Raw genomic sequence first — 24,746 nt, 5'->3', positions numbered from 1 at the left:
ACACTACAAATGGCATGATGAAATCAGAATAAAATCAGACAAAGATTTTATGAAACATTTGAGATTGTTTTTAAAAATATAAACCCTGAAAATTCAGATATGATCTGAACAATTTTGATGATCTTACATTAGTACAAACATGACCATAGCACCATTTCTATTGGAAATTTAACAAAACAAACACACGCTTCGTGAAGTATTAGAAAATTTGTTTAATATAAAAAATATTTTCAGATCACAAAAAACAATTAACATTTGTGCAAAGGAATTCAGAGAAAAGTTATTCGTAATTTTGACACACAAATCATCATTTGTTGAACGAGCTGACTGAATCTTAACGTGTCATGCAGTGTATAATTTAATTCAGTTAAATCAATTACATTCAGATTTTCCTTCTATTCCCATTTTAAAGCACATAATCCTTTATTTTTAATGAAAATGACAAGTCAATCCTTCCAGCTATTCAGAACTCGAGGAGTTTTCACAGTTTAGATGAGAATGAACCAGAGGCAGGAGTGTAGTGAGATATAAGACGTTCTGCTTCTCTCCAGCCACTAAGCAGTGCTCCATGCACTGTAGAGAAGAAAGACCTGTGTGTGGCTTCTCCTGCAAATAACACCTGCAAAGGCTGCAAAAACAAAGTATCATCCATGTTATAGGATATTATCAATTAAGTAATTTAAAGCAAGTTTAAGAGTAAAGAAAAAAAATCTGCCTACAGCATATAACTCTAAGCATGTAGTATAGCTGCTTGGCTAAACATTGACAAACCTTAGAATTTGAGACTTTCAGCGGCAAGGGTTCAGCAAGGTTATCTAGGTCATATTCTGAGCAACCTTTGGCAACATAGGTGTAAGATCCACAGGTATAGGGATCATGGAACCACTGAGATCTTAAAAGCTTCCTTGGTGTAATAGTTGGATTTCCTGAAAAGTGTTATAAAAGACTTAACAAGCTGTTTTTTGTATTTATAGTTATTTTAATGCAGTTAAAAGTCACAAATTTACTTATTTTCTTTTTAAAAATCTGTAAATTTACAAGTATTACATTTTATTTTTAATTCAACATTTTGCATGTGGTCTCAGACTTTTGGACTCCATCAAACGATATCCTAGTATCAACCTGTAAAAAATGTTTTTGTTTACCAGTAAATAAGCGAAGGAGCTGTGTGACAGTGTGCAGCACTTCAAATTCAGACAGAGATTCCATGTACTCAGATTCCCGCCCTGCAATCCATCCACAGAGCACGTGTCCATATCTGCACAATGCAACATCAGAAAATCTTATTCATAATGGTTTAAATTGAAATGGCAGTATAGAAGCAAATTCCAAGATTATGTTTACCTCTCTGTGGGCTTCAGCACAGTGAACCCAATCAATTTTCTAATCCAGGACATCTTTACATTTGAAACAACATCAGTAAGATGGGTCTCGTCCTCCCATACGAGATAGATCCACTCACAGTCTACATCCCAGAAAGGCTGCTCAAACTCAAGAAAGATCTTGTCATTGGTACCAAAGCCCATTCTCTGGATGGAATGCAATTTGTGCAGTGGAAGAGAAGGGCTCAAAAAAGTGTTCTGGTGCTTCTTCAGGTATCCTGTAATGGAACAGCACATCAGATGTGTTCTAGGCTTTGCAGAAAGTTATAAGAACTTATAAACATCATGAAAATTATTTATTTTTATTCATAACAAAATTAAAATCATATAATATAAAGAATAAAACTTCATAATAAAAAAGAATTATTTATATTAACCTATATTAAAACAACTTTTTCAAGTGACAAGGAAAATAAGAGAACCAATAATCTGACTTTGTAAATCACACAAAAATAAGGGCAGTACATTTCATTTGTTCTCAGTGGATTATTTTCAAAGCCAGCTTAGATTCAAACGGATAGATTATGCTATTTAAGTACAATACAAATGATTGTTAGATGCAAATTGTTCAAGGGTTTAGTTCACCCAAAAATCCCAAAATGTACTCGCCCTCAAGCCATCCTAGGTGTATATGACACAAAATATCCTGGCTCTTCCAAGCTTTATAATGGGAGTGAATGGTAACTTAGATTTGGAAGCCCAAAAAAGCAGATCCATCCATCATAAAATGAATCCATACAGCTCCAAAGGGTTAATAAAGGTCTTCTGAAGTGAAGCGATACATCTTTGTAAGAAAAACATCCATATTTATAGCTTAATAAACTATAATCCCTGGCTTCCGGTAACAGCCGTACGCGAGTCGAGTTCCGGCGGAAGAGTGAACTCTGACCCGACGCATGACATAGGATGTGCAATCTTAGGTGAGAGTAAACGCCTCTCGCGGTGCAAATAAATAGGGATGGGCAACAAACTCAAGCTCCTCCGACATTTTTCTTTAAAAATTCTAATTTTAGACTTCTAATTTGTGACTGGTGCTTTGCTTTGCTCTATCCTCTGTGCTTCTGTGTTCGTCAATACGTCATGCGTCGGGGTCAGAGGTCAGAACTAGACTCGCGTACAGCCGTTACTGGAAGCCATTGGAAGAGCCAGGATTTTTTTTTTTTTAAATAATTTCAATTGTGTTTGGTTGAAAGAAGAAAGTCATATACAACTAGGATGGCTTGAGTGTGAGTAAATTATGGGATAATTTTCATTTTTGGGTGAACTAACCCTTTAACTATGCCAACAAGGCAATGCTGAAGCTGAATGTACTGTACGTACCCAGTGGGATGGTGACAATTACATGGTCTGCTGCAAATGTCTCTCCATTAACACATTCAATCATAATGGGAAACAGCATTCCTTTAGTGTCTGGTCCATTTTCTGTGTAGTTCCAGTGAATGCACTTCACTGGCTTGTTGTACAAGACTATGTCATTGGGAAGCTCCTTCATCATGTGATCAATTAAACCTTCATAACCTCTAAGTGGAAAAAGAGAGCATGAACACATTTAGAAGACTTTAAATGATTTAAGAAATAATTGATGCAATTGGATAATTCAGACACTTGATACAAAAATGTACAAGAAAGGTTCTGAGACTCTGATCACTCACTCTGGGAAAGTGCAGTCCAGTCCTGGAAGAGTCTTATACATGCCAAAGGCTCCCAAGCCAACATCATCCATGGTGTGTGTTCCACTGATACTGCACTCCAGCTTGAGCAGTGTGTTTATCATGGCCATTCTTATCGCAGTGTTACCCTGGTCCTCCTTCCACTCCTCCGGGGCCAGCCGTTCAGCCTCTGCCTTGACAAACTCCCCAACACTCGGCAGAGGTTCTCCACCACTGTCATGGAACTGCTGGCTCCTTTCCAGTAAGTTCATGAAAAGCTCCACCGCAGGCCCCATCGTCTCAGGCCCCAGTTTCCGACCTGAACTGGTAAACCAGTTGGAAACAAACAATGGATGTCCACCAATGTCAATGGCCTGGTTTTCTTCAGACATTGATTCTTTGTCAAGGAGCTGGTAGTCACATGCCAAACGAAACACTGGATTTTCCTTAGATGGGCCATGGATCCAGTTGGCGCCAATCTCTACAATGTTATCACCTTGAACAAAATAAATAAATGTGATAAAAATAAATGTGACCTGCATAATGGAGATTTTTCTCAGGGTACATTCAAGTCTTGGCAACAAAAATTCTACTGAATTGAATACACCTCTTGTGCCTCAATAGTGAAACAATTTAGCACATTATACCTGTATAGAAAAAGTTTTCACAATGAAACCTGCCTGTCTTTTCAGCATAATGTAAAAATTAAAACTATTATAATATGAAACAACACATGAAACAAGCAAAAACATTCAAGGTAAAGTTATTTGTTTATTTATGGCCATGAAATATTGTAGTTACTAAATTGTTTCAATTTGTAACATTAACAACACGTGTTACAACTTGCACAACTTGCACCACACTGACATTTAGTTAAGAAAAAAAAACATTTGTTTTCAGAATTACAATCGAATCTTCCAGTTTAAATGTACTTTATTATATAATTGACCTTTGCCTACGTGTATTCATTTCCAGTGTGGTTTTATTGGGTTTAATTGTTAACGGCTATATGAAAAACGTGGCCTATTTGCATACATGCATAGAAGAACAGATTTTTTTTTTAAACTTGTGCGTTAAACTCCTCCCACGAATCCAGTGGCTCCATGTTAGTTGCAAAATACATAATTGCAGAATACTGAAGACTGAATATAGTAATAATTACGCATCATTAGATTCTAAGTTTAATAAATAAAATATGCTAACCCAGTTTCCTGTACCTGTGTCAAGAAACGATAAGAGACGGTAGATAAGATAGTCATCCTATAGGATGACACATTACAAATAGCAAAATGTCCTTAACAGTGATTGCAGAAAAGTAATTTTCTGAAATTTGAAAGCACAACTAACGTTACTGTACATACCCAGTCTTCCCGTTCGTATTCTCCCACCGCTCCTTGCAGTCGCTTCTATTATGTGAACATTATGAAAACCGTGTTTTAGTAGTTTCTGAGCAGCACCAATTCCCGAGATGCCGCATCCAATTATAAATATTTGAGAATCACGAGCTGAACGTAATGCCATTGAATCTGTTTGTGCACGACGATACCTTCATGGACGTAAGGCTTAAAGTGAATTAACTGTTCGACGACTGCAAGGAAGTGTGTGTTGTGTTGTGCTCTCTGAATTTGCGCTCAACGCCCCTCCCCTACTCACGTGAACTGTACTTGACCCACGACAACGTCACCTAGACGCTTGTCTCAGAATCGCAAGGAAATTTGAGGGCCCTGAATAGTTCCTTTTAGATGCTTCAAACAAATCTACTTTAATACCGCCTTTCTCCCTTGTTTGCACAGAACAAAGCTTATATACGATAGACCGGAAGTGATTCATTTCCGTCAAACACTTGACACTTAAAAAAAATATATATATATATATATATTTATATATATATATATATATATATATATATATATATATATATATATATATATATATATATATATATATATATATATATATTTGTAACATAAGCGACTGCAAGGAGCGGTGGGCGAATACGAACGGGAAGACTGGGTATGTACAGTAACGTCCCAGATAGCAGTGAGTCAGCGGACCGCCGGTGGCGCTCCGGAGGCAGTAGAAGCGTCAGAATGGCGTAATCGCAAACACGTTTGATGGCGCACCGCCGGCGGCAGCCGCTTTTTAAAAGCGGCAGCCGCCTTCCTACCGCCTTCGTTCCGCTGGCCAACAGCCGTTCCGCCGCCGTTATACCGAAGGCGAACCTTCCACGGCCCGTCGGAGGCAAACGCTATTTTCGAGCGATCTGTCGCCGCTTATTATATATATATGTATATATAATATATATATATATATAATTATGCAGTTTTTCAAGAATATGATTGATCAAACCAGACAATTTTCCATTTGACGTTTTAATTCCACAGTGCAAAGTACAGTAACTGTCATTGAAACAATCATGTCAGATCACTGAAATATAAATAATAGAAAAATAATACACACTAAAGAACATGCAAAGTACATTGAAACATGTCAGATCACTGAAATATAAATGAGTCATTCCACGAAACCGGTATGATTTGAGTCCCTCTGATCTTTTTAAGAGTATTTTATCTATTGGGTCACCAAAATGTATTTTAAAAAGTTTTTTGTATCAATTGAAATGTCTCCTTTAATAAAGCTTGAAAACATGACATACATTTTATCTTTATATTAGAAATTATCTCCTTTTTTTCAGTTGACACTACCTATTTTGTCATGTCCCTCATGGCCTTCCATGAAAGTGTACTTGGGATATGAACAATAAAATTAGAAAAAAGTCCATACATATTGGCATTCCCATAAATATCTATCTGTGCTTTTTTGCTGTTAATGTTTTTTTTTAGAGTAAGTTCATGATTATTCATTAAAATCACATTATTTAGTCCCGTACCTCAGTAACCCCTCAACCCCGTTACGCACATCATTCTCCCCCCATAAAAATAATGGACTGATCCTTATGTGGCATCAATAACAGGAAGTGACATCATTGAAGTCTTCAGAACAACATTCAATGCAGACACAGGCAAGTTACCCCCTTCTTTTATACTTATAACTTATTTATATATTGTGATATTGTGGTTGTCAAGCTCAACGACTCAACCCCGTTACATCAAATAAAAATAGAAAACTATTACTTGTGAAATTTATCTTTGCTATTTCAACAATATACACAATTCCTTAATATCATGCATGCCATGTGCTCTCCTTTTATTCACTACATATAGAGCAGTGGCCATTTTGAGCAAAAAATCACAACCCCGTCACACTCAACCCCGTTACTCCTTTGATCATAACGGGGTTGTGAGATTGTGATGGGGTTGTGTTTTTAACACTTTGGTTCTGAAGTTATCCAGTAATTTAAATGAATTATTATACAACTGCCTATATTTCCATATCTCAGTGTTAAGTAAATTGCTCTGAAAGAATGTTTATTTAATTATATCAAATTAAACATCTACAGACATCTATGAGTCTGTGATGGCACCGACAACAGCGGCAGAAAGGCAGAGGCAGTATCGTGCACGGCTAAAAGCTGATCCTGAAAAAAGGGAGAAATATCTGCAAAATGAACGCCAGAGATGGAGAATAAATGTAGAGACAGGAAAAAAGAAAGGTATCAATAAATTAAGTAAAAGACAACAGCGGCTGAAGCGTAGAAAGTGGAGAGAAGCTTACAAAAAAAGCAAGGAGAGGAGAGAGGCACTGAAAAACATAACCACTCCTCCACAAAGTCCAGATCATGCCCAAGAGATCATCCCCCAGATCATGCCCCATCCACCGCCAGGATCTTCAAGGTAGAGCAACAGTGAGCAGTTGAGAGTTTTAGAAAATGACTAGGCTGTGTTAGAAAGTGTTAGAAAATTCAAAGTATAGTTAATAAAAGTAACCTACTATTAGTTGTTTAGGTTGCATGTGATAGGTTTACTGACTGAAAAAACATCCGGTTGATGGCTGCTCGCTGTTTTGGCAGCCATCAACCGGATTAATTTTTACCCTTCTACAGAGCCCTGATTTCTTTCATCCTTTTCCATAGTGTTCTTTCCCCAGTTATCACATCATATCCTTTTCTCATCATTAATTGACTAATTTATTGATTGTGTTTATAGGCAACATGTGGAGGGGAAGAAAAAGGTAAGAAAAGAAAGAAACAGGCTGAAGAAGAAAATAGAACAACTTCAGGAAAGACTGGACAAAGAAAGAAAACAGAAAAATACAAAAAGAGGTGCCAACGTTTAAAGAAGCATTCCGATTCACTACAGTCAAAGGTTAATGAGCTAACTGCAAATTGCCCCGTAAACCCCAGAATCAGGAAGACGTTGCTGTATCACCAATCACTAATTAAAGACATCAGTAACAAATATCAGCAGACCACCAAAGAAAGGGAAAGACAACTAATTGCAAAAGTGACAACAGGGAGAATTGTCAAAAAATACAGGTTACAGAGATTTGCTGAGGATTCCCTTGGCTTTTCGAGTAAGCGTTGGCAGCATAAAGAGAGTCTTAACTTTGAAAGAAACACATCAAAAAAGCAAAAGTTATGTTTTATTTTGAGGACCTATTCAGTCCGTTCTAATGTATACTATGTTATTGTTTTCCTGCAGTCGGGTTAATAAAACTCCGTTCAATTGCAATTTATATTTGTTGTCTTTCTTTGTTACATAATGAAATACAGTGTGCATAGAAAATGTTACAGTCAATTTGAGCAAAAAACAACTATTTATATGTTAAGCTGTATTTGTCTCTTCAACCCCGTTACCCTAGTCTCAACCCTGTCACACGTAAGTTTTTATTAATTATTTTTTTATGTTTATGAAAAAGTAATTTAATGTTTGTTGAACTTAGTCTAGAATGTTTAGAGCAATCATAAGAATACTGATTTTAGTTAAAATTCTGAAGTTTAGCCACATCTTTGATAAAAAATTATGAGGTTGCTGTCACAAAAAGTGCCCATTTCAGGCTTTAGTATAGCAAAAGTGTGAGATTTTATGTAACTTTTATATTTGCAATTACTAAATTAGTGTGAGGGACATCTGATTAATAGGAAAATGTTGATTTCATTACAAATACATTTTATAATCATATTCAAAGAGCTCATATATTGTCCATAACGGGGTTGAAGACTAATAGTGCCCATATCTTAAAATAATAACCAATAATATTAGGGATTTGATGCCTGAGGTGGGAAAATATGTTTTTCTGGAAGTTAAATATGTCATTAATGTTGTGGGCTGTTCATAAAAGTAATATTTATTGGTAAAAAATCTAAAAATGTGTAAGTCCAAATCGTACCGGTTTCATGGAATGACTCAAATAACAGAAAAATAATACACACTAAAGAACATGCAAAGTAGCCTACAGTAACTGTCATTGAAACATATCAGATCACTGAAATATAATTAACAGAAAAAAAAATATATATACTAAAGAACATGCAGGTTTCCAATTAAATTTTGGTTAAAAAAAAACAGCCTTAGCCTACAAGCAAATTATAACACTTTCAATAACTGTTAATAATATAAAGAGGTCAGCTCTGGGATGAAAAGAATTACCAGTAAACATTAGTAATAAGAATATTTGGTACCAAAGAATGTGCAGGATACCAAATAAATCGAGGTATAACATCACATTTACAAGCCATTTCTAACAATAGGATAAGTGCTAATAATTTAGAGTAAAGCTCTGGAGTAGAATAGACCACTATAATGGCATTGCTGACCTGGGGTACAAGATTTCACTGTGCTGCAATAAGATGCGTGTCTCTTGTATCTGTGATAAACAACTTGACATATATATATATATAAATTAGAGGTAAAACAGTAGTAGAACAGACCATTATAACTGCAATGCTGACCTGTGGCACAATGATTTACAAGCTATATTTAACAATAGAATAAAAGTTAAGCACTGTGATGGAATGAAAAAAGCTAATGTAGTAAGGAGAATATTTGGTACCAGGTAAATGTGCAATATCAAGTATCAGAGGTATTCACGGGGAAGAAAGAAAAGAAAAGAAAAGAAATTTCCACAGTGAACAGTGTGGACTGGGTGAGTGTAGTCTGACACTTCTGGCTTCTTTAGGCATCTTGAGGTTACTGACAGCAGGATAAAGAAAGGGTTCCAGTTGTCAGTGATGCTGGGGTGTCAGTAGTCAGCCTAGGTTTAAGGGGTCAGCTATGGGTCCCTCTCAGCTGTGCGTCGCCTTTTCCCACCTTCACGGTCAGATGCTCCTTTCAGGTAACGCGTAACGTTAACCTGGATCGCCTCATCAGTGGCATCCTGGGTTGCCGGGTTCTTCCGGATGGCTCCTGTAGAAAACACAGATCTGTCATTCCATTTGAATGGCATAATGCCATACACATCTACTTAAATATATGTGAAAAAAAAAAATCCAACTTACTTTGAACAATGGTCTTCAGGAACATGTCTCTGAAACATGCTTTATCCCCTACTCCAGTCCAGGTTGTATTGATAGAAAGGTGATTAGAGAAGATACTCTGAAGCATTCGCCAGACGGTTGTCTTTAGGTCCCTCCCACATTTGATTGCCAAAAACTGAAGCTGAAAATCCAAAAAAAAGTGTTACAAGTTACATTTCTCTGAACCTTATCATACATAAATATAAAATGTGACAGGCTGTGGATTCAGACTGTAGAATATGCAGTGTACAATCTTAAATTTTACTTTTTAGATTACCCTATGGAGTTATAAACGAAATCAGCACACTTACAAATCGTTCCTGGAGCTCTTTATCCTGCCTCAAACTGTTGTCAAGCAACGCCAAATCTTCCTGGGTGTCTAGGGGGAGTAACAGATCCTCTGGCAGGGATAACTCTCCAACAGACACATTGGCACTGAAATGTTGCAGCATAGTGTCCATTTTGTTGTCCATGCTACGCACAACATCACCAAACTCTCCAAGACGTCGCAGCATTAAGGTCTGATCTGCACCTACAGGGGTTCCCAGAAAAAAATAATATAGTCAGTCCTGGTCCCTCAACTACTAAACTATGACATTTAAATCTAGGTCTACTGCAGGTGTAGGTGGCCCCAGTGGGAATTAAACCAACAACCACAGGTGTTGTTTGCAAGTTCTACCTGATTGCCCAGTGCGAGCAAACATCTTCAACATATTCCCAACATGCTTCACCTGCTCTTGAAGTGAGCCGCTGTCATCCGAAGCTACAAAATGAAAGGCATATGGTAATTTTGGACCTACATCAAGTACTCTTAAAGTTTACTTTTTTGTGCATGTTCTCACCTGCTCGTGCATTGCTTTCCCTCAGGGCTTGGTTCTCCTCCCTCAGAGCTTGGTTCTCCTCCCTAAGGGCTTGGTTCTCCTCCATCACGGCTTGTTTTTCATTTTGGAGTCTCTGGAAATCTATATAAAAAACAACAAATAAAAACACCTAAAGGCACTATTTTCAATACTGTTAAAACACTGGACACTAAGACATAGGCCTAGAATATACCTTCATAGCTGAAAACTTCATGCTGTACACGAGATGCCAGGGGAGTCCAAGGGCCAATAACGGAGCGATGACTTTCTCCTATTGATAATCATTGACATGTAAAAATATGTTTAAAGTCATTGCATACATTTAATGAATTGGACTTAAATGTAACACTTAGTTTAGCGCAACAAATTACATACTTCCAGCGTTTTCACTCATACGCTGCCAGGGTAAATTTGCTGCTGGGGGTGTAAAGCTTAGTACTTGACGAGCTAGTGGAGCAAACATAACAGCTTTAATTTCACTGCAGAGTATTGCATATTCAGTAATGAAACTATAATTGAACTGTGCAAAGCTAATGGAATGTACAACACACCTCGACACCTTTCATCCAGAACCTGCTGCGGCGAGAAACCAGTCAAGTGTCCTAATGAAAAACTGATTATGATTAAAGGATTCCTCATCTTAAATAGAAGCAATAGTTTCCAAGACAAAAAAAACTTCACAAATAACATCACTTACTTGTACTGAAACTCTTGGCTCTGAGAAGTGGAGTCTGGATTTCTGGGGAGAAACCTGACGTTAACTTCTGCAATTGAGGAGACACTAAAAACTGTGATAGTATTCCACTTTCAATTCCAGAGTGATGGTATACACCACCTGAGAGTTCTGTTGTTTTAACACAAGTCACTGTTTTCAGAAGGGTTCTTGGGTCTTTAGGAAGGGTTGGATGATCCTTGGACAAAATGGTTAAAAGCTTACCAAGTGCCACATGGGGGATCATGTTGTCAATAGCCCACCCTGTCAATTGTGTCCTTAGGCAATCCTCTTCCTCTACACTATCTTCTGTGCTTGAGGAAAACATTTCACCAGGTTCATATACCTCATCAACAGTTATTTCCTGTGCTTCAGAGGTTATAGTTTGTCCATGGCTTGTAGCCATTCCATGTTGATGTTCATTAACAGGAGGATTTACTTGGTCAAAGTCAGGAATAGCAGCAAGTAGAGCATTGTTTGCCGCTGCAATTTCCTGTTTGTCCCTCTCAACTCCTTTCAATATTCTTCTCCTTTTGGCCCAGTAACTAGACATTGTGACTAACAATGCATTTACCTTTAAAGCCAAAACGATTGTCCAACAGTAGGTCTCTTGGGTGAAGATAACCAGTTATGCTCCGGTCAAGGTATCTGCAAGAAAATGTAAACAAAACCACATTGTTAACATTAGGAATATACAGTAGCTATGCTGTAGGGAAAAAAAACTGATCAGCCAAATGTGGAACAGTGAAATTGTTAAAAATAAAATGTACTCATTCAGTGTAGTGATTCAAGTGAACACAGCATTGTCCTCAAACATAAAAAGCACAGCAGTTCAGATAATTATAACTCATCATAATCCCCTTAAACCCTAGAAGTACAGTAGCAACACAGCACATGCTAGCTAACACTTGCTAGCCACTGTAGCTTCATTGTGAACTGAACTAGCAGCATACTTTGTTTAAATTATTTTGTTTGTCCTATCAACCTATATACATCATTCTGCTTTGTTAGAAAACACCAAAAGTTATACTCAGTCTTGCTAGATGTAAAGCTTTGGCTACCTACTGTAGCTAGTTATCTTTCTACATGTAACATAACTAGCAACATTGCTTAACCTCAGCGTGTAACTGTAACAAAGGCAAAACAGCATGTGTTAGCTAACACTTGCTAGCCACTCTAGCTACTGGACTAGCAGCTACTTGTTCAGACAAACAAAATCATTTAAACAACCTATACACAACGTTAGTCTTTCTAGATGTAAAGCTTTGGCTACCTACTGTAGTAGCTAGATACATTTAAACATGTAGAACATGCTTGAACTCAGTGTAAAAAGGCGAAACAGCATGTGTTAGCTAACACTGTGAACTAGACTAGCAGCATGCGTGTCGGAACAAACAATTGAAAACAACCTACCGTATATACATCATTCTGTTTAGTTAGAAAACAACACAAGTTATACTGATCAGTCTTTCTTGTCATAGATTTCGCTACCTACTGCTGGATCCACATTAACTAATGGGCAGCAGCATAATTGTCCATACAAGTAACGTTAACTTAACTGTTAGTTCAGAAAATGGTTACGTAACTTAATTCGACTGACCAAAACTAACTTAAAACACAAACTGTAACTTACTCACACACGTATAAGATACGCATACATACGCATATATACATATGAATCTTAGAAGAAAAGAAAAACTCAACGCCTGGAAGAAACTAAGTAGCTATTTCAGAAAGTTAATAGTAACATTGCGGCAACTTTGTAAACAAGGCTAACTTACTTTAGCCTTACTTTAGCTTGACTAGTAAGGCAAGAACAAAGATGACAACAGATTTTACAAAGATAAACTAAAAACAATCTAAACATAATATTGCGTTACACAAAAAGGAAACATGTACTTACTTAAACGATGGTAGTCGACAGTAACTCGCGATTGAGCGGCGACCTGATGCGTGCTCTAGTTATATTGTTCGGGAGGGGCCAGCCGCAGTGGCTCCAGTGCGTCATCGAGCCATCGTTTGAGCCCCGCCCAAAAAAATCCTGAACACAGCAATGGTGAAAACCTATACAACAGTCTACTCCCCAATTCAGTACTTCACAGTTCACAGTCTTTGCAATGTGTTTTAGCAATGCATTTCTAACATTTATAATGCGTTTATATTTTTTTGCATTGCTTTTACAGGGAATTTAACACTTTCTGAACCATTTGTACAGGTCGCAATTGCAAATTAATCCACCTGTAAAAGGTCAAATAAATAACAAAATCGAGGTTAGGAAAAAATGAAAGACATAAACGAAATTTCCTGGAATGGCAGAGAGACAAAATATTTATAAATATTTCACAAATCTGCCAGCGCAACTGTGAAACCAGAGGAGATTTTAGCTTTTTGTTTGAGTTTATCCTTCAGGTCAAAACAGAGATTTTCATGTTTATGATAGATATTACCATGGTTGCAAATTAATAAAAAAATATAAAGTATGCCTACCCAATATATTGGCCATGTTGCAGATGTCTTTCACTGCTAAAAAAACAACAACAACTAATATTTGATATAATTCACATATAGGCTATTATGATTTTATAATTGCTTCAAATGTGAAAAGTAGTAAAAATGCTGTCAGTTCCACTTCCATTCTAACTCCCAACATGCCAAACATAGCCATCATGGCTGGTCGATTTTAGAGTAGAAATTCTTGTATTTAAAAGCGGCTTGCCGCCAGCTGGCCGCGGTCCATTAGACGGAGGCAACCGCTAAAGAAAATGAAGCAGTCGGCCCGCCGGCTATGGCTATTTCCCGGCGGCATCTCGCAAGAAATGGGAGTGACGTATTCGGCGGCAAACGTTTCATCCCCGCCAGCGGAACGCACCTATAGCCGACAGCTTAGGGCCGGCGGCAAAAAGAAGCCGTGCGGATATTTTTTGCTATCTGGGCGTTAGTTGTGCTTTCAAATTTGAGAAAATTACTTTTCTGCAATCACTGTTAAGGACATTTTGCTATTTGTAATGTGTCATCCTATAGGATGACTATCTTATCTACCGTCTCTTATCGTTTCTTGACACAGGTTACAATATATATATATATATATATATATATATATATATATATATATATATATATATATATATATATATATAGCCTATATATATATGTGTGTGTGTGTGTGTGTGTGTGTGTGTGTGTGTGTGTGTGTGTGTTTCCTTAAAAAGCATTCCCGGTACTGTACAATATGCATATTTATTGTTTGTATGTATTCATTAATTTCACCATGGTGAATGCTAAAGTAAACGCTGTGGGTTTCTGTAACTAGGCCACTGATCTGTCATTCTATATAGATCAGTGAACTAGGCCTATAAAAAAATCATAATTATTGTTAAATAAGGTTGTAGTGTTTATATTGTCAATTATAATAATAATATTGATTGTTACGGCTATATTAATTCGGATTTGTTGCTGAATTTCCATTTACTTACAACTTTTTTTATTTACAGCACTTTGAATGTCTTAAACTTAAATGTATATTTTAATGAAAACAAAATCTCTTGAGAGCGTGCATGTCCCAGTTGAGTACAACCTTTTAGCTTTTTTTAATTTTATTTTACTGTCTATGCTTTTAGCCCGATTTCTACCCATTTCTTTCTCTTTTGAAGAATGTTCATGAATCATGTTTTTGTTTTTTGCCAGAAGGGGGCAGTAAAATCTTAATTTTACGAACAGTTAGTCAATTTAGCAAACTTACAAAGGGTAAACAGTAGACAAAATATTGTTGTTTACTCTATACAAGGCGTACAAAATGCTAATCTGGATGTACAATGATATTTTTTAAAAATGGAATATATATATATATATATATATATATATATATATATAATTGACTGAAGGGGATGTTATATGATAATACTAAAATGTGTTTGTTTAGTTTTTTTTTGGTTGAACATTATTATTCTGTTTTAAATGCCGTTTTCTAAGCTTCATGTATTAATGTCCCATAGAGGGTTAAAATGTTCATACATCTGTGTGCATCAGTAATGCATTACAGTTACTTAATGTGTAACAGCATCTATGTACATTATAACCCTCTATGGGACATTGTCATTAACCTCTTCCAGTCTAAGGCATATTTTGGAATTCCGCCTGAATTTAACACACCCAAGTTTAAATATTCACCCTACACACATACAGTGTAGGAAATTTAAATAACTGGTGTCATTGTACAGAAAACCCTTCAAATTTACTAAATCAGATTGCAGAACTTCATAAATAGCATAGTATATGTTTAAAATATTACGATAAACATAAAAATAGGCCATTTTTACTAATTTTTCCCCCCAGAATCCTGTCTTTGAAAGTTTGTGATTCAGGTCCTGTTTGCTCTGGGGACCTGCAGATTATATTGTTTGACTCCACTACGTGGCAGTATCCACCAGAAAAAAAGATCATATTTTCTCTATCATATTCTGAGCAAGAGTTATTCAAATGTAACCGAAGGGAGGCAAAGTATAATTTTTAACGCCTATATTTAACCAATGCTGTAAACTATGGGAGTCAGTTGTGTCATTAAAATTGTTTCATTAGCCTACTATAACGTTAGCCTAATATTGAAGGTAAAGATTTACTGATTTGTATACAAACACTTAAAGCTCCAGTAGGTAGCTTTTGTAAACAAATATTTGTTAAAACTCTCATTATGTCCTGAAAGTAGAATATGAGACAGATAATCTGTGAAAAAAATCAAGCTCCTCTGGCTCCTCCCTGTGGTCCTACTGCCATTTGCAGAAATACACCGCTCCCGGTCAGAAACAACCAATCAGAGCCAGGAGGAATGTTTTAGCAGTGTCAATCACGCTTGTGTACGCGCTGATCACCCCTCTCTTGCACAGCGCGTGCGCGTACCGTCGTTCGTGACTCTCCTGTTCAAACTCGTTCATCCAAATGAACGAATCTTTTTTCGAGTCATTTCGTTCATTCAACGAATGAATGACTCGAAAAAAGATTTGTTCATTTGGATGAACGAGTTCGAACAGGATCACGAACGTGCATCACAGAACAGAGCAAGGCGAGCATTTGTGCTTATAAAACTTAAAGTTTTTTATTTATTTTTGAAATGACCGATAGTTTCACTAGATAAGAGCCTTATTCATCGTCTGGTATCGTTTAAAACCCTTTGAAGCTGCGCTGAAACTGTCATTTGGTCCTCGAAACGTTTGTGTCCTATTGAAGTCCATTATATGGAGAAAAAGCCTGTAATGTTTTCATCAAAAAACTTAATTTCTTTTCGACTGAAGAAAGAAAGACATGGACATCTTGGATGGCATGGGGGTGAGTAAATTATCAGCAAAAGTTTTTTTTAAAGTGAACTAATCCTTTAACGTTATCTTAGTAGCTATAACTTATAGAAAGAGTGCAACCTTTTTAAGTTACATGTATTGCAAAATACATAATGATTTGAGGACCAAGTTTATAGTCAAAGTATGGGCAGGCCATAGTCAATGTAAAGCATATTGTTGATGTTTCGTCCCTATTAGTGAATGTTCCTTAACTGTTTATAATCCGCCGTCATCGGTGGACCTGCTTACTAGCCTGCGCGTTCACGGCAGGCTCCGCTGTGGGGGAGGAGCTGTGGAGGGAGGAGCTGTAGCGTAGCAGAGAGCAAGGGGGTTGGACCTGTAAGTTGTGTTTGTTCAAATTTTCAGGCTAAGTCAACATTTTCTCAAAACTCCCAACTGCAGCTTTAAAACATTGGATTCAGCTGCACGTAAAGTTGATAATTCCGAGAATAACTGCAATTGCAGATTACGAACAGAGATGGCGACAAAGAGGAAAAACTACGGACTGCAGCTTTAAGTAATGTTAAGTTCCTTGTTCCACTGTATATCATGGGCACTCCAGCCAGAAGCCACTGACTTCATGCGTTAGTCTCAATAGCATTAGCTTTTACAGCTTGTGGGAACTGGTTCAGTGCAAGGATCACTCAAAGAACAATAAGAAACGCTCATTGTGAACGTGAGGGAAACAACACAACATTTTTCTCAAGCAACAAAACAATGATTTGAAGGTAATCAAATGAAACACCATGGGATTGTATTGTAATAGAATAGGTTCATCAGCATCAATTTGAAATATAATGATATGGCAAAATGACTTTTAGTAGGTGAGTACAAAACTAACATGACACTGTATGTTAGCAAAACAGAGATGATACATGAGACGGAGTGAACAATTCCATATATATTAGTTTTATTTTAAAATGTATAAAAGGTAACATTATTACTGTACAAACTTGTCAGGCGTGTATATGTTATGTAACATAAAATGTCTTTTAAAATCATGGAGCATAAGTGCATCATAAAATAACATTCTAGGTCTTTTGTGACACCTGAGAATTATGGGTAAAATTACTTTCAGTTGTTAATTACTAGATACCAGTAGATTATACATTTCATATACAGTACTAGTTATTGTGCTGATGTCTTCACCAAAAATGAAAAACCTAAAACTATCTGTGGCTCACTGCTGTTGACTGTACAATAAAGAAGATGCCTGGGTTTTAAACCATCAGCACATTTTCTCACACATAATTTGCACTGTCAGGGATTCCATCCAATTTTTGTAATATCAATGACCTCAGTGCACTGTATCTGTAAAAAACAAAAGTACAACAAAGATAAAAATGAATATATTGTTGTGTTGTTGAGGGAACAACGAATTGTGTGCTTGCTTACCTTCTTGACAGTTTTAAAATCTCTCTCTCTTCCTCCTCTTTCAGTTTCTTGATGAAACTGTCCAAAACAGGCATTTCAAATTTAATATACTGCGCAACCTGAAAGACAATGCATTGATGCATTAACCACTGAAATATAAGCAGTAAATGTTCTGAATATTAACAAAAACAACACAGTAATCGCATACTCTACTGTTCAAAAGTTTGGGGTTGGTAAGATTTGTTTATGCTTTTGAATGAAGTTTCTTATCCTCACCAACCTTATTCAACAAGTCTGCATTTATTTGATCAAAATACATTAAAAACAGCAATGTTATATACTATTACTATTACAATTTAAAAAAGCTGTTTTCCATTTGAATATATTTTAAAATGTAATTTATTCTGTGATTATTGATGACAAAGCTGAATTTTCAGCAGCCATTATTACAGTCTTCAGTGTCACATGATCCATCAGAAATCATTCTATTATGCAAAAAAAAAAAAACCATTTCTTATAATCAATGTTGTAGCCTACTGATTAATATTTTTGTGGAAACTGTGATTAAAAAAAATCAGGATGAGTTTGAAGTAGGGCTGCAGCTATCGATTCTTTTTGTAATCGATTAATCTAGCACTTAATCGATCGATTAATCGAGTAATCGGATATTTTTTTGTGTGTGTGCTTTATTAACAGAATAGTTATATTAAACTTGTTTCTATTTCAGTTAAAGCTGTTATAAGTTATATACTATAAGTTATATAGTATGCAAGTTATAAAGCTATCTCATATGTGAATGTTCTTTCAAGATGTTATAATAACCACTCTAAGCATCTAAGCATATTTGTGTATTCTGGTAGTTTAACGCTGAAGAAGAGCTGTAACGTGACTTGTTGTTGAACACGCAGTAAAAGCTGAAAAATGAGTACTCCGAATCTATATTAAAAACCAACAGGCTGGGGACTTTAATTTTTTGTTGTTGTCTGTAACTATTTGGCAGACGTGAAATACAAACAAGGGCTTGCAAAGACTGCAATACAATATTTGTTCCTCCATCACGTCTCGTTGTGTACAGTGAATGCATGCTGAAATTATTGTTGCGTGGCTACATAAAAGTTTAAAGGCTCAAGTGTCTTACATCGTTGGAATTTGCTGGTCACCCTGGGTCAATTTTCAGGTATTTTGTTTTTTCAAAAAACCTAATTTTGCAAACTAGTCCTAGGTTTTTGGCCCGACCAGAACCAAACCAGTGCACCAAGATTCTCTGGAGTCTAATTGTCAATAATTATCAAAAAAAAGTGGAACATTTCGGTTCACGGTCTCTAAGGGCCGCCAGAACGTTCCAAGTGGGAAGAGCCCCTTTTACTAAATTGGCTATAACTTGTGAACGGAACGAGATATTTTCACCAAACTCAGCACAGCTTTGTAAGAGCTCATTCTGTGGTCGCATGAAAAAAGACGCGGCGATTGGCCTCTTGGTGGCGCTATAACTGTTAAAAAGATGTCAAAATGATGTATTTCTATAGCAAATCCCATAAAATGGCTGAAAGCGGCCCTCTTCCTGCCTGATTTGCATACAACCTCACAAAATCGGGCGTGTGCATGCGTCACGTGATCCTAAAGAAGCTTGAAAACTTTCATGGACGTCGGGCCATCGGTGGCGTTTTAACCGTTATAAAGGTGAAAAATGCTCTATATTCTAAAGAAGCATGCACATTTTTACGGAGATCGGGACATCAGTGGATTTATTACAGTTTAAAAGGTAGAAATAATTCACACCAAAATGACCACATTTCCATGATAAATGAGCTGAAAATGCAAAAAGCAACCTTTTTCCTCTCTGAGGTACATGATAAAAGGCTTGATAAAGATTTTGTAACCAGCAGCTCAAGTGTCAAGTGCTCAGACCCTATAGTTTTTTTTTTTATAGGCCTTTTTTAGGCCCTTTTTATTAGGGGTTCAAACACGTAGAGCTGAAACCCTATTTAGGGGTTCAAGCACAAAGTGCTGAAACCCTATTGTAATTGTAAGGATTGTAAAACTGATCGTGCAGACCAAACCATAAGTGCTAGAGACTTGAAACCTGGCCAGATGGTAGGCCTCAATTTGGGGAAAACCTATCAGAGTATGACCGCAGTTGGCCCATAGGTGGCGCTACAGCAACCAAAAGTACAAAATCGCTCATAACTCTTAGACCGTTTGTCCTAGACTCAATTGTTTTATATCACTGTGATCCTTGGCTCAAGTCGGACAAAACACATATCTCCAAAATTTACATCTTTGATTTCGTCCAAAACCTACTTTCGCAAACAAGTCCTAGGTTTTTCGCCCGATCGCAACCAAACCAGTGCAGAAATGTTCTCTGGAGTCTGACTATCAAAAATTATCGAAATTTTGCATTTGGCCGGCTATAACGTGGTCATTTAGAAAAGGGGCGTGACAAAATACACTCAAAAGCCTATAAATCCTAAAGGAAAACTCACAGAAATGATGAGCATATGTGTCATAACATGGTGAAGAAGCATGCAAAGGTGGCGCTAAAACTGTTAAAAAGCTTTGAAAACCATGTATTTCCTATGGTAAATTGCCTGTATTGGCTGTAAATGGTCTTTTCCATCTATAATGTCAGTGGTAAAATGCGAGCTAAATAAAACTTAATGTCTTTAATGCTTATGTGCTTAAAGGCCTTAAATGCTTTAACCCTGATAAATGCTGCTTGCAGCTTTAATTTTAAATAAAATCTTTTGTAACATTGTGTGTTTACTGTAATTTTTTAAATCAATTTAATTTATCTTTGCTGCATAAATGTATTGATTAATTAAAAAACAAAACATACTAACCTTAAATTTTCTTATAAATATGCAATATAAATATCTGTACCATTGTTATTCCACTTGGAAGGATCCTAAAATTAGACTTGATGTCTGGAAGTGACATTATTGTTTACTGTATCTAAATTTAAACAACAGAATGTAAGTTTGCCAGGGGAATCACATTCTAAATTACCTATTGTGAACTTTGAAATGTACAAAATACTCACATCATATGTAATCTCTTCACCAAGATCCTTTTCCATAATAAATATTCTGGCGATTTTTTCACATGGACCATGCAGCAGACGAGATACCAAAGGGTATTCTGTGTCCTTCAGTTTTGTTCTCTCTGGGTGCAAAAGATGGGGGAAAATCATATAATCTGCACACTGTTGATGCTTGCAGAAACTAAACACTGTAAACTTAGAATGACAAGCCTTACCCCCTGATGCATGAACTAGGTAGAGGTCAAACTCATCTGCCTTACATTCAACCTGTACAGAAGTATAGAACGGAAAAGTAAAAGAATAGTAAAGATCTTCATATTCAGCTGAATTAGGGAAAACTTACCCGAAACTTATTAAGAAGCAAGTTAAGAACTTGCTGTGTTGTTAAAGTGCTGTTCACTCGCACATTAGTCACTGATCCATATGATGGAGTAAAAACTGATGTCTGTAAAGAAAGGAGATCAAGTTCAGCAATAATTAATAGAATGTTCAATCGTTTATAAATGATGTGGTACAAGATTACTGTAAAATTTGGCCAATAACAAGGTTTGAAAAAACATAGGCTACAATAAAATGAGCTACAATAAAGATTAATAAAGTTAATAAAATAAAATGTAAGTTATGAAAGTCTGTGGTGATAAATTGATCTATGCCATAAGACAATTGCACTTCTGTTTCATGTTTTAGCAGATACTTTTGTTCACAATAAAGCAAAAAATATATATATATATAGTTTGAAAAAAAACATTCTGTTCACATGGTCATGCACCACATGAATTTAAAATTAAAATAGTTGCAAAGCCAAAATTAGGTGTTTGTATGCTGTGCCATTTAATTAGCATAAGGCAGTGGTTCCCAAACTGGGGTGCGTACACATACCCCTGAGGTGACAGAGAGCGTACGCGAAACAAAATGCTGAATTCATCTATCTATTTAAGATTCTATTTTGTAACAAAATAAAAGTGCCAATGAAAGCCACAGCAGAACTGTTGTGTGTCTGTAGTGACCGAATCTGCTTTGAAATAATCGTGACATTTGAGAGTCAATGATTCAATGATACACTGATTAAGACAGTGACTTGCCGCCACCTACTGGCGGGTTTAGTTTAATATTTAAAAGTATCGCTTCGTTTTTACCATTATTTTATATAGGTGTGACTGCAGTCTAATGAACATGGTATATGCAGAAGGATGTTAAATGCCTCAGGGGGTTTGCCCTGGGGTACCACTGGCTATAGCATATATAACTATAGCATTTTTAAAAAAATTTATTGTTTCACAAACAATGCATTGAATTTATCAGCTGAGGCTGTAAAGGCATTTACTTTGTGGCAAAAAAATACGTACTGTATGGGTGTGTGTGTGTGTGTGTGTGTGTGTGTGTGTGTGTGTGTGTGTGTGTGTGTGTGTGTGTGTGTGTGTGTGTATACATCTCCACACCTGCAAAGGGACCAGGCCGACTTATATGACCTTCGAGGACCATTTATGAGAGAGGCAGATGACAACGGATAATAAAAGCATACGGTACAGCCAAAGGGAAGGCCTGCACAGGAAAGCACTGCCTCTCAACACCTGCATCCATCTCACAACACTGATATACAGCATAAACACTTACACAACGGACACTTCCCTTAACAGTTGCAGCTGTGGCACTTTATGAGAGCACCAGGCCCCTTGCCAGGCACAAGGCATGTTATCTTTCAGTGAGCATTATTGTACTATTGTCCCGAGCTTGGAGCATGGAATACTTCCAACTCATCTCTGCCTTCTGCCTGAAAGGCTGTCCTGGTGTTCTCGGAGTGAAAGCTTTATAGATGATCACAGTTCAAGTTTAACTGCTTATTTAGAATAATAAAGTAAACTTACTTTGTGGTTGTAGAAATGGCCATTGATGGAGAAGCGGTTTCTTTTTATTCTCTGTGAATCGGCAGAGTTGTGGATTTTAGATCTTCTTTGGATATTCACAAAGCTCGCATCACTTCTGGTTCTCAGCAGTTGAGGAATGTCCTCCTCAGCAACATCCACACCTGAAGCAGAACAGCAATCAGAGACATATTAGTGTTAAGATGATGAGGCATTCAGAGATTAGATTAGTTCAGTTAAGAATTATAATCTAGATGGAACAACCTTCAAAATTAAAAAGGGCATTGAAAGATTTTCCTGCTTTTGTGTGGAGAGATCTGAATCTTTTTGATACTCACTGGGTACAGGTGTACCACTGGTTTTGTTGTTGTTGGGCTCTAAAGAAAACTGGTATGAAAAACTCTCTTCACCATTTTCATTCCTGTAAACAACAAAAATGTCTAATTGAATCATATAATGATGAACTATAAGTTTTCAATGTTTTTGGTATAAAAAAAGGCTTCAAATGGAATAATGTCACTAATTTTGTTCCATTTCAGCAGTTGTTGTAGCAAGACTATATAATATTTTCTATTTATTTAAATGAAGTTCAGAAAATGTGTAACCGCACTTTAAACCCCTTATTTGTGTGATTTCATTTTCCAGCATTAAGCACTATTGATTTTACATTAACAATTGATGTTAAGCTACTTTTCATGTTAATTGTACTTTATATTGCACAATTTACATATCTAATAGTTTTCTCTATAGAAGTGTTTTGTCTTTTTGTATAATATTCAAGAAAAGTGTCAATAATTACGTGCTGAACCTTTTTGCATCCAGCATTGAATCAAGGTCACCACAGCTTTGTATACACTTTTGAGCTGATTAAAATTTCCATGATACAGATGAGTGCTGCACGTGAGCCCAATACTCTGAATAGCTAATTCCTCTGTCGTTTCACTAGTGCCAGAATGACCACAGGTCATCAACTCCTACCGAATTACAGCTATGATAGAAAGTGCATTAAAGGTGCAATGTGTAAAAATTTTGAGTATCTATTAACAGAAATGCAATATGACATCCATAACTATGTGTTCAGTGGTGTATAAAGAAATATACACCAAATCCCCTTCTATGAAGGTCGACATATTGTGACGTCATGTTTCTACCGTAGCCGACAGCGAACAAACAGCGTTACAGAGCGCGTTTCGTCACTACCTTGAAAGAGAAGCCGCAGAAAGCTAGAAGCTAGCCATAAACACCGTGAGTAATGACTTTTCCCTTGTCAGTGGTGTAAAATATGTAGTTGGATTGTTTCGTGTAACTTAATTCTTCTCCCTCGCTGTGTTATGGCTTTGCTATGTGGGGATAAATGTGCTGGTTACGTTCGTGAGACAGCTGATTAGTACTCTTGTCATTGACCGTAAAACAGATACAGGAATCACCAACCCGTCGATCTTGGAAGCATTTTAAGTCGATCGAGTTTCCAAAATCAGAGAAAAAAAAGCCTATTGTGTATAGTAAATGGTGTCTAGGGGATGCGGAGACGCGCGCGCTGTTACAATCACGTTATTTTTGCCGCTCGCACCTTTGGGCTCGTGCGTTAAGTATAAACCAGGCTTAACGCTTTAACCAACTCAGCCACAGTAACAGCTCATATTAGCCAGCTAAACTTTTACTACCCTGTTAGAAAAAATATATAGTTGCGTAGTTTCATGTGGTTCTTCTCCCTCGCTGTATTATGGGTTTGGTATGTCGGGAGAAATGTGCTGGTTACGTTCGTGAGACAATCAACTAATTACTATTATTATATTACGTATTAAGACCCTTGATCCTCACCTGACTATGGCTTTGTAAACTTTATCCATGATGTGGTTTATAATGGACTGTGGTACAGAAACTTGGTTTACTCTGGCTATTCTCTGCTGTCTCAGACGACGATGTTTGTCCCGTTTTAGCCACCGTAGCTTCTTCGAAAGGGAGGGGTGAGCGGTGGGCTGAGCCCTTAGTGTAAACTCGCAACCGAACCGCTAGATGTCGCTAAAAATCACACACTGCACCTTTAATTCTCAAAAAAAAAAGATTTATTGGATTTTAGGAAAAGTACAAAGCATTATCTATGATTAATTCTAAGCTGACTGAG

General features: G+C 36.7%; 3 protein-coding genes across 7 annotated transcripts in view; all 3 read right to left on the bottom strand.

Annotated features, from left to right (window-relative positions):
• Positions 1-192: 192 nt before the first annotated feature.
• On the bottom strand, positions 193-4,810 carry paox (polyamine oxidase). The gene is made up of 7 exons (XM_077236764.1): positions 4,393-4,810; positions 3,035-3,527; positions 2,703-2,902; positions 1,345-1,600; positions 1,146-1,258; positions 772-926; positions 193-628 (listed from the first exon to the last, which is right to left on the bottom strand). The coding sequence occupies exons 1-7, from the start codon at positions 4,550-4,552 to the stop codon at positions 482-484; spliced, it is 1,524 nt and encodes a 507-aa protein (XP_077092879.1). The 5' UTR covers positions 4,553-4,810; the 3' UTR covers positions 193-481.
• A 3,285-nt stretch (positions 4,811-8,095) lies between these two features.
• LOC143744691 (uncharacterized) lies at positions 8,096-9,972 on the bottom strand. Its single transcript, XM_077236343.1, has 3 exons — positions 9,758-9,972; positions 9,429-9,588; positions 8,096-9,336 (listed from the first exon to the last, which is right to left on the bottom strand). Exons 1-3 carry the CDS (start codon positions 9,959-9,961, stop codon positions 9,203-9,205), a joined length of 498 nt encoding a protein of 165 aa, XP_077092458.1. The 5' UTR covers positions 9,962-9,972; the 3' UTR covers positions 8,096-9,202.
• Positions 9,973-17,231: 7,259 nt separating this feature from the next.
• The window catches only part of rassf4a (Ras association domain family member 4a), a 30,288-nt gene continuing 22,773 nt past the window's right edge, over positions 17,232-24,746 (bottom strand). For all 5 annotated transcript variants that reach the window (XM_077236755.1, XM_077236757.1, XM_077236759.1 and 2 more), the window contains 7 exons: positions 22,960-23,042; positions 22,625-22,785; positions 21,103-21,204; positions 20,975-21,026; positions 20,760-20,881; positions 17,741-17,838; positions 17,232-17,656 (listed from right to left, as the gene is read on the bottom strand). In XM_077236755.1, the coding sequence (XP_077092870.1) occupies positions 17,587-17,656; positions 17,741-17,838; positions 20,760-20,881; positions 20,975-21,026; positions 21,103-21,204; positions 22,625-22,785; positions 22,960-23,042 (688 nt within the window). In that variant the 3' untranslated portion in view covers positions 17,232-17,586. The remainder of the gene's footprint in view (positions 17,657-17,740; positions 17,839-20,759; positions 20,882-20,974; positions 21,027-21,102; positions 21,205-22,624; positions 22,786-22,959; positions 23,043-24,746) is intronic.

Source organism: Siphateles boraxobius, unplaced genomic scaffold (assembly GCF_051911475.1).
Source record: "Siphateles boraxobius isolate OS27281-9 unplaced genomic scaffold, OSU_SipBor_1 20, whole genome shotgun sequence".
Classification (NCBI taxonomy): Eukaryota; Metazoa; Chordata; class Actinopteri; order Cypriniformes; family Leuciscidae; genus Siphateles; species Siphateles boraxobius.
This window is presented reverse-complemented; position numbering and strand designations above follow the sequence as displayed.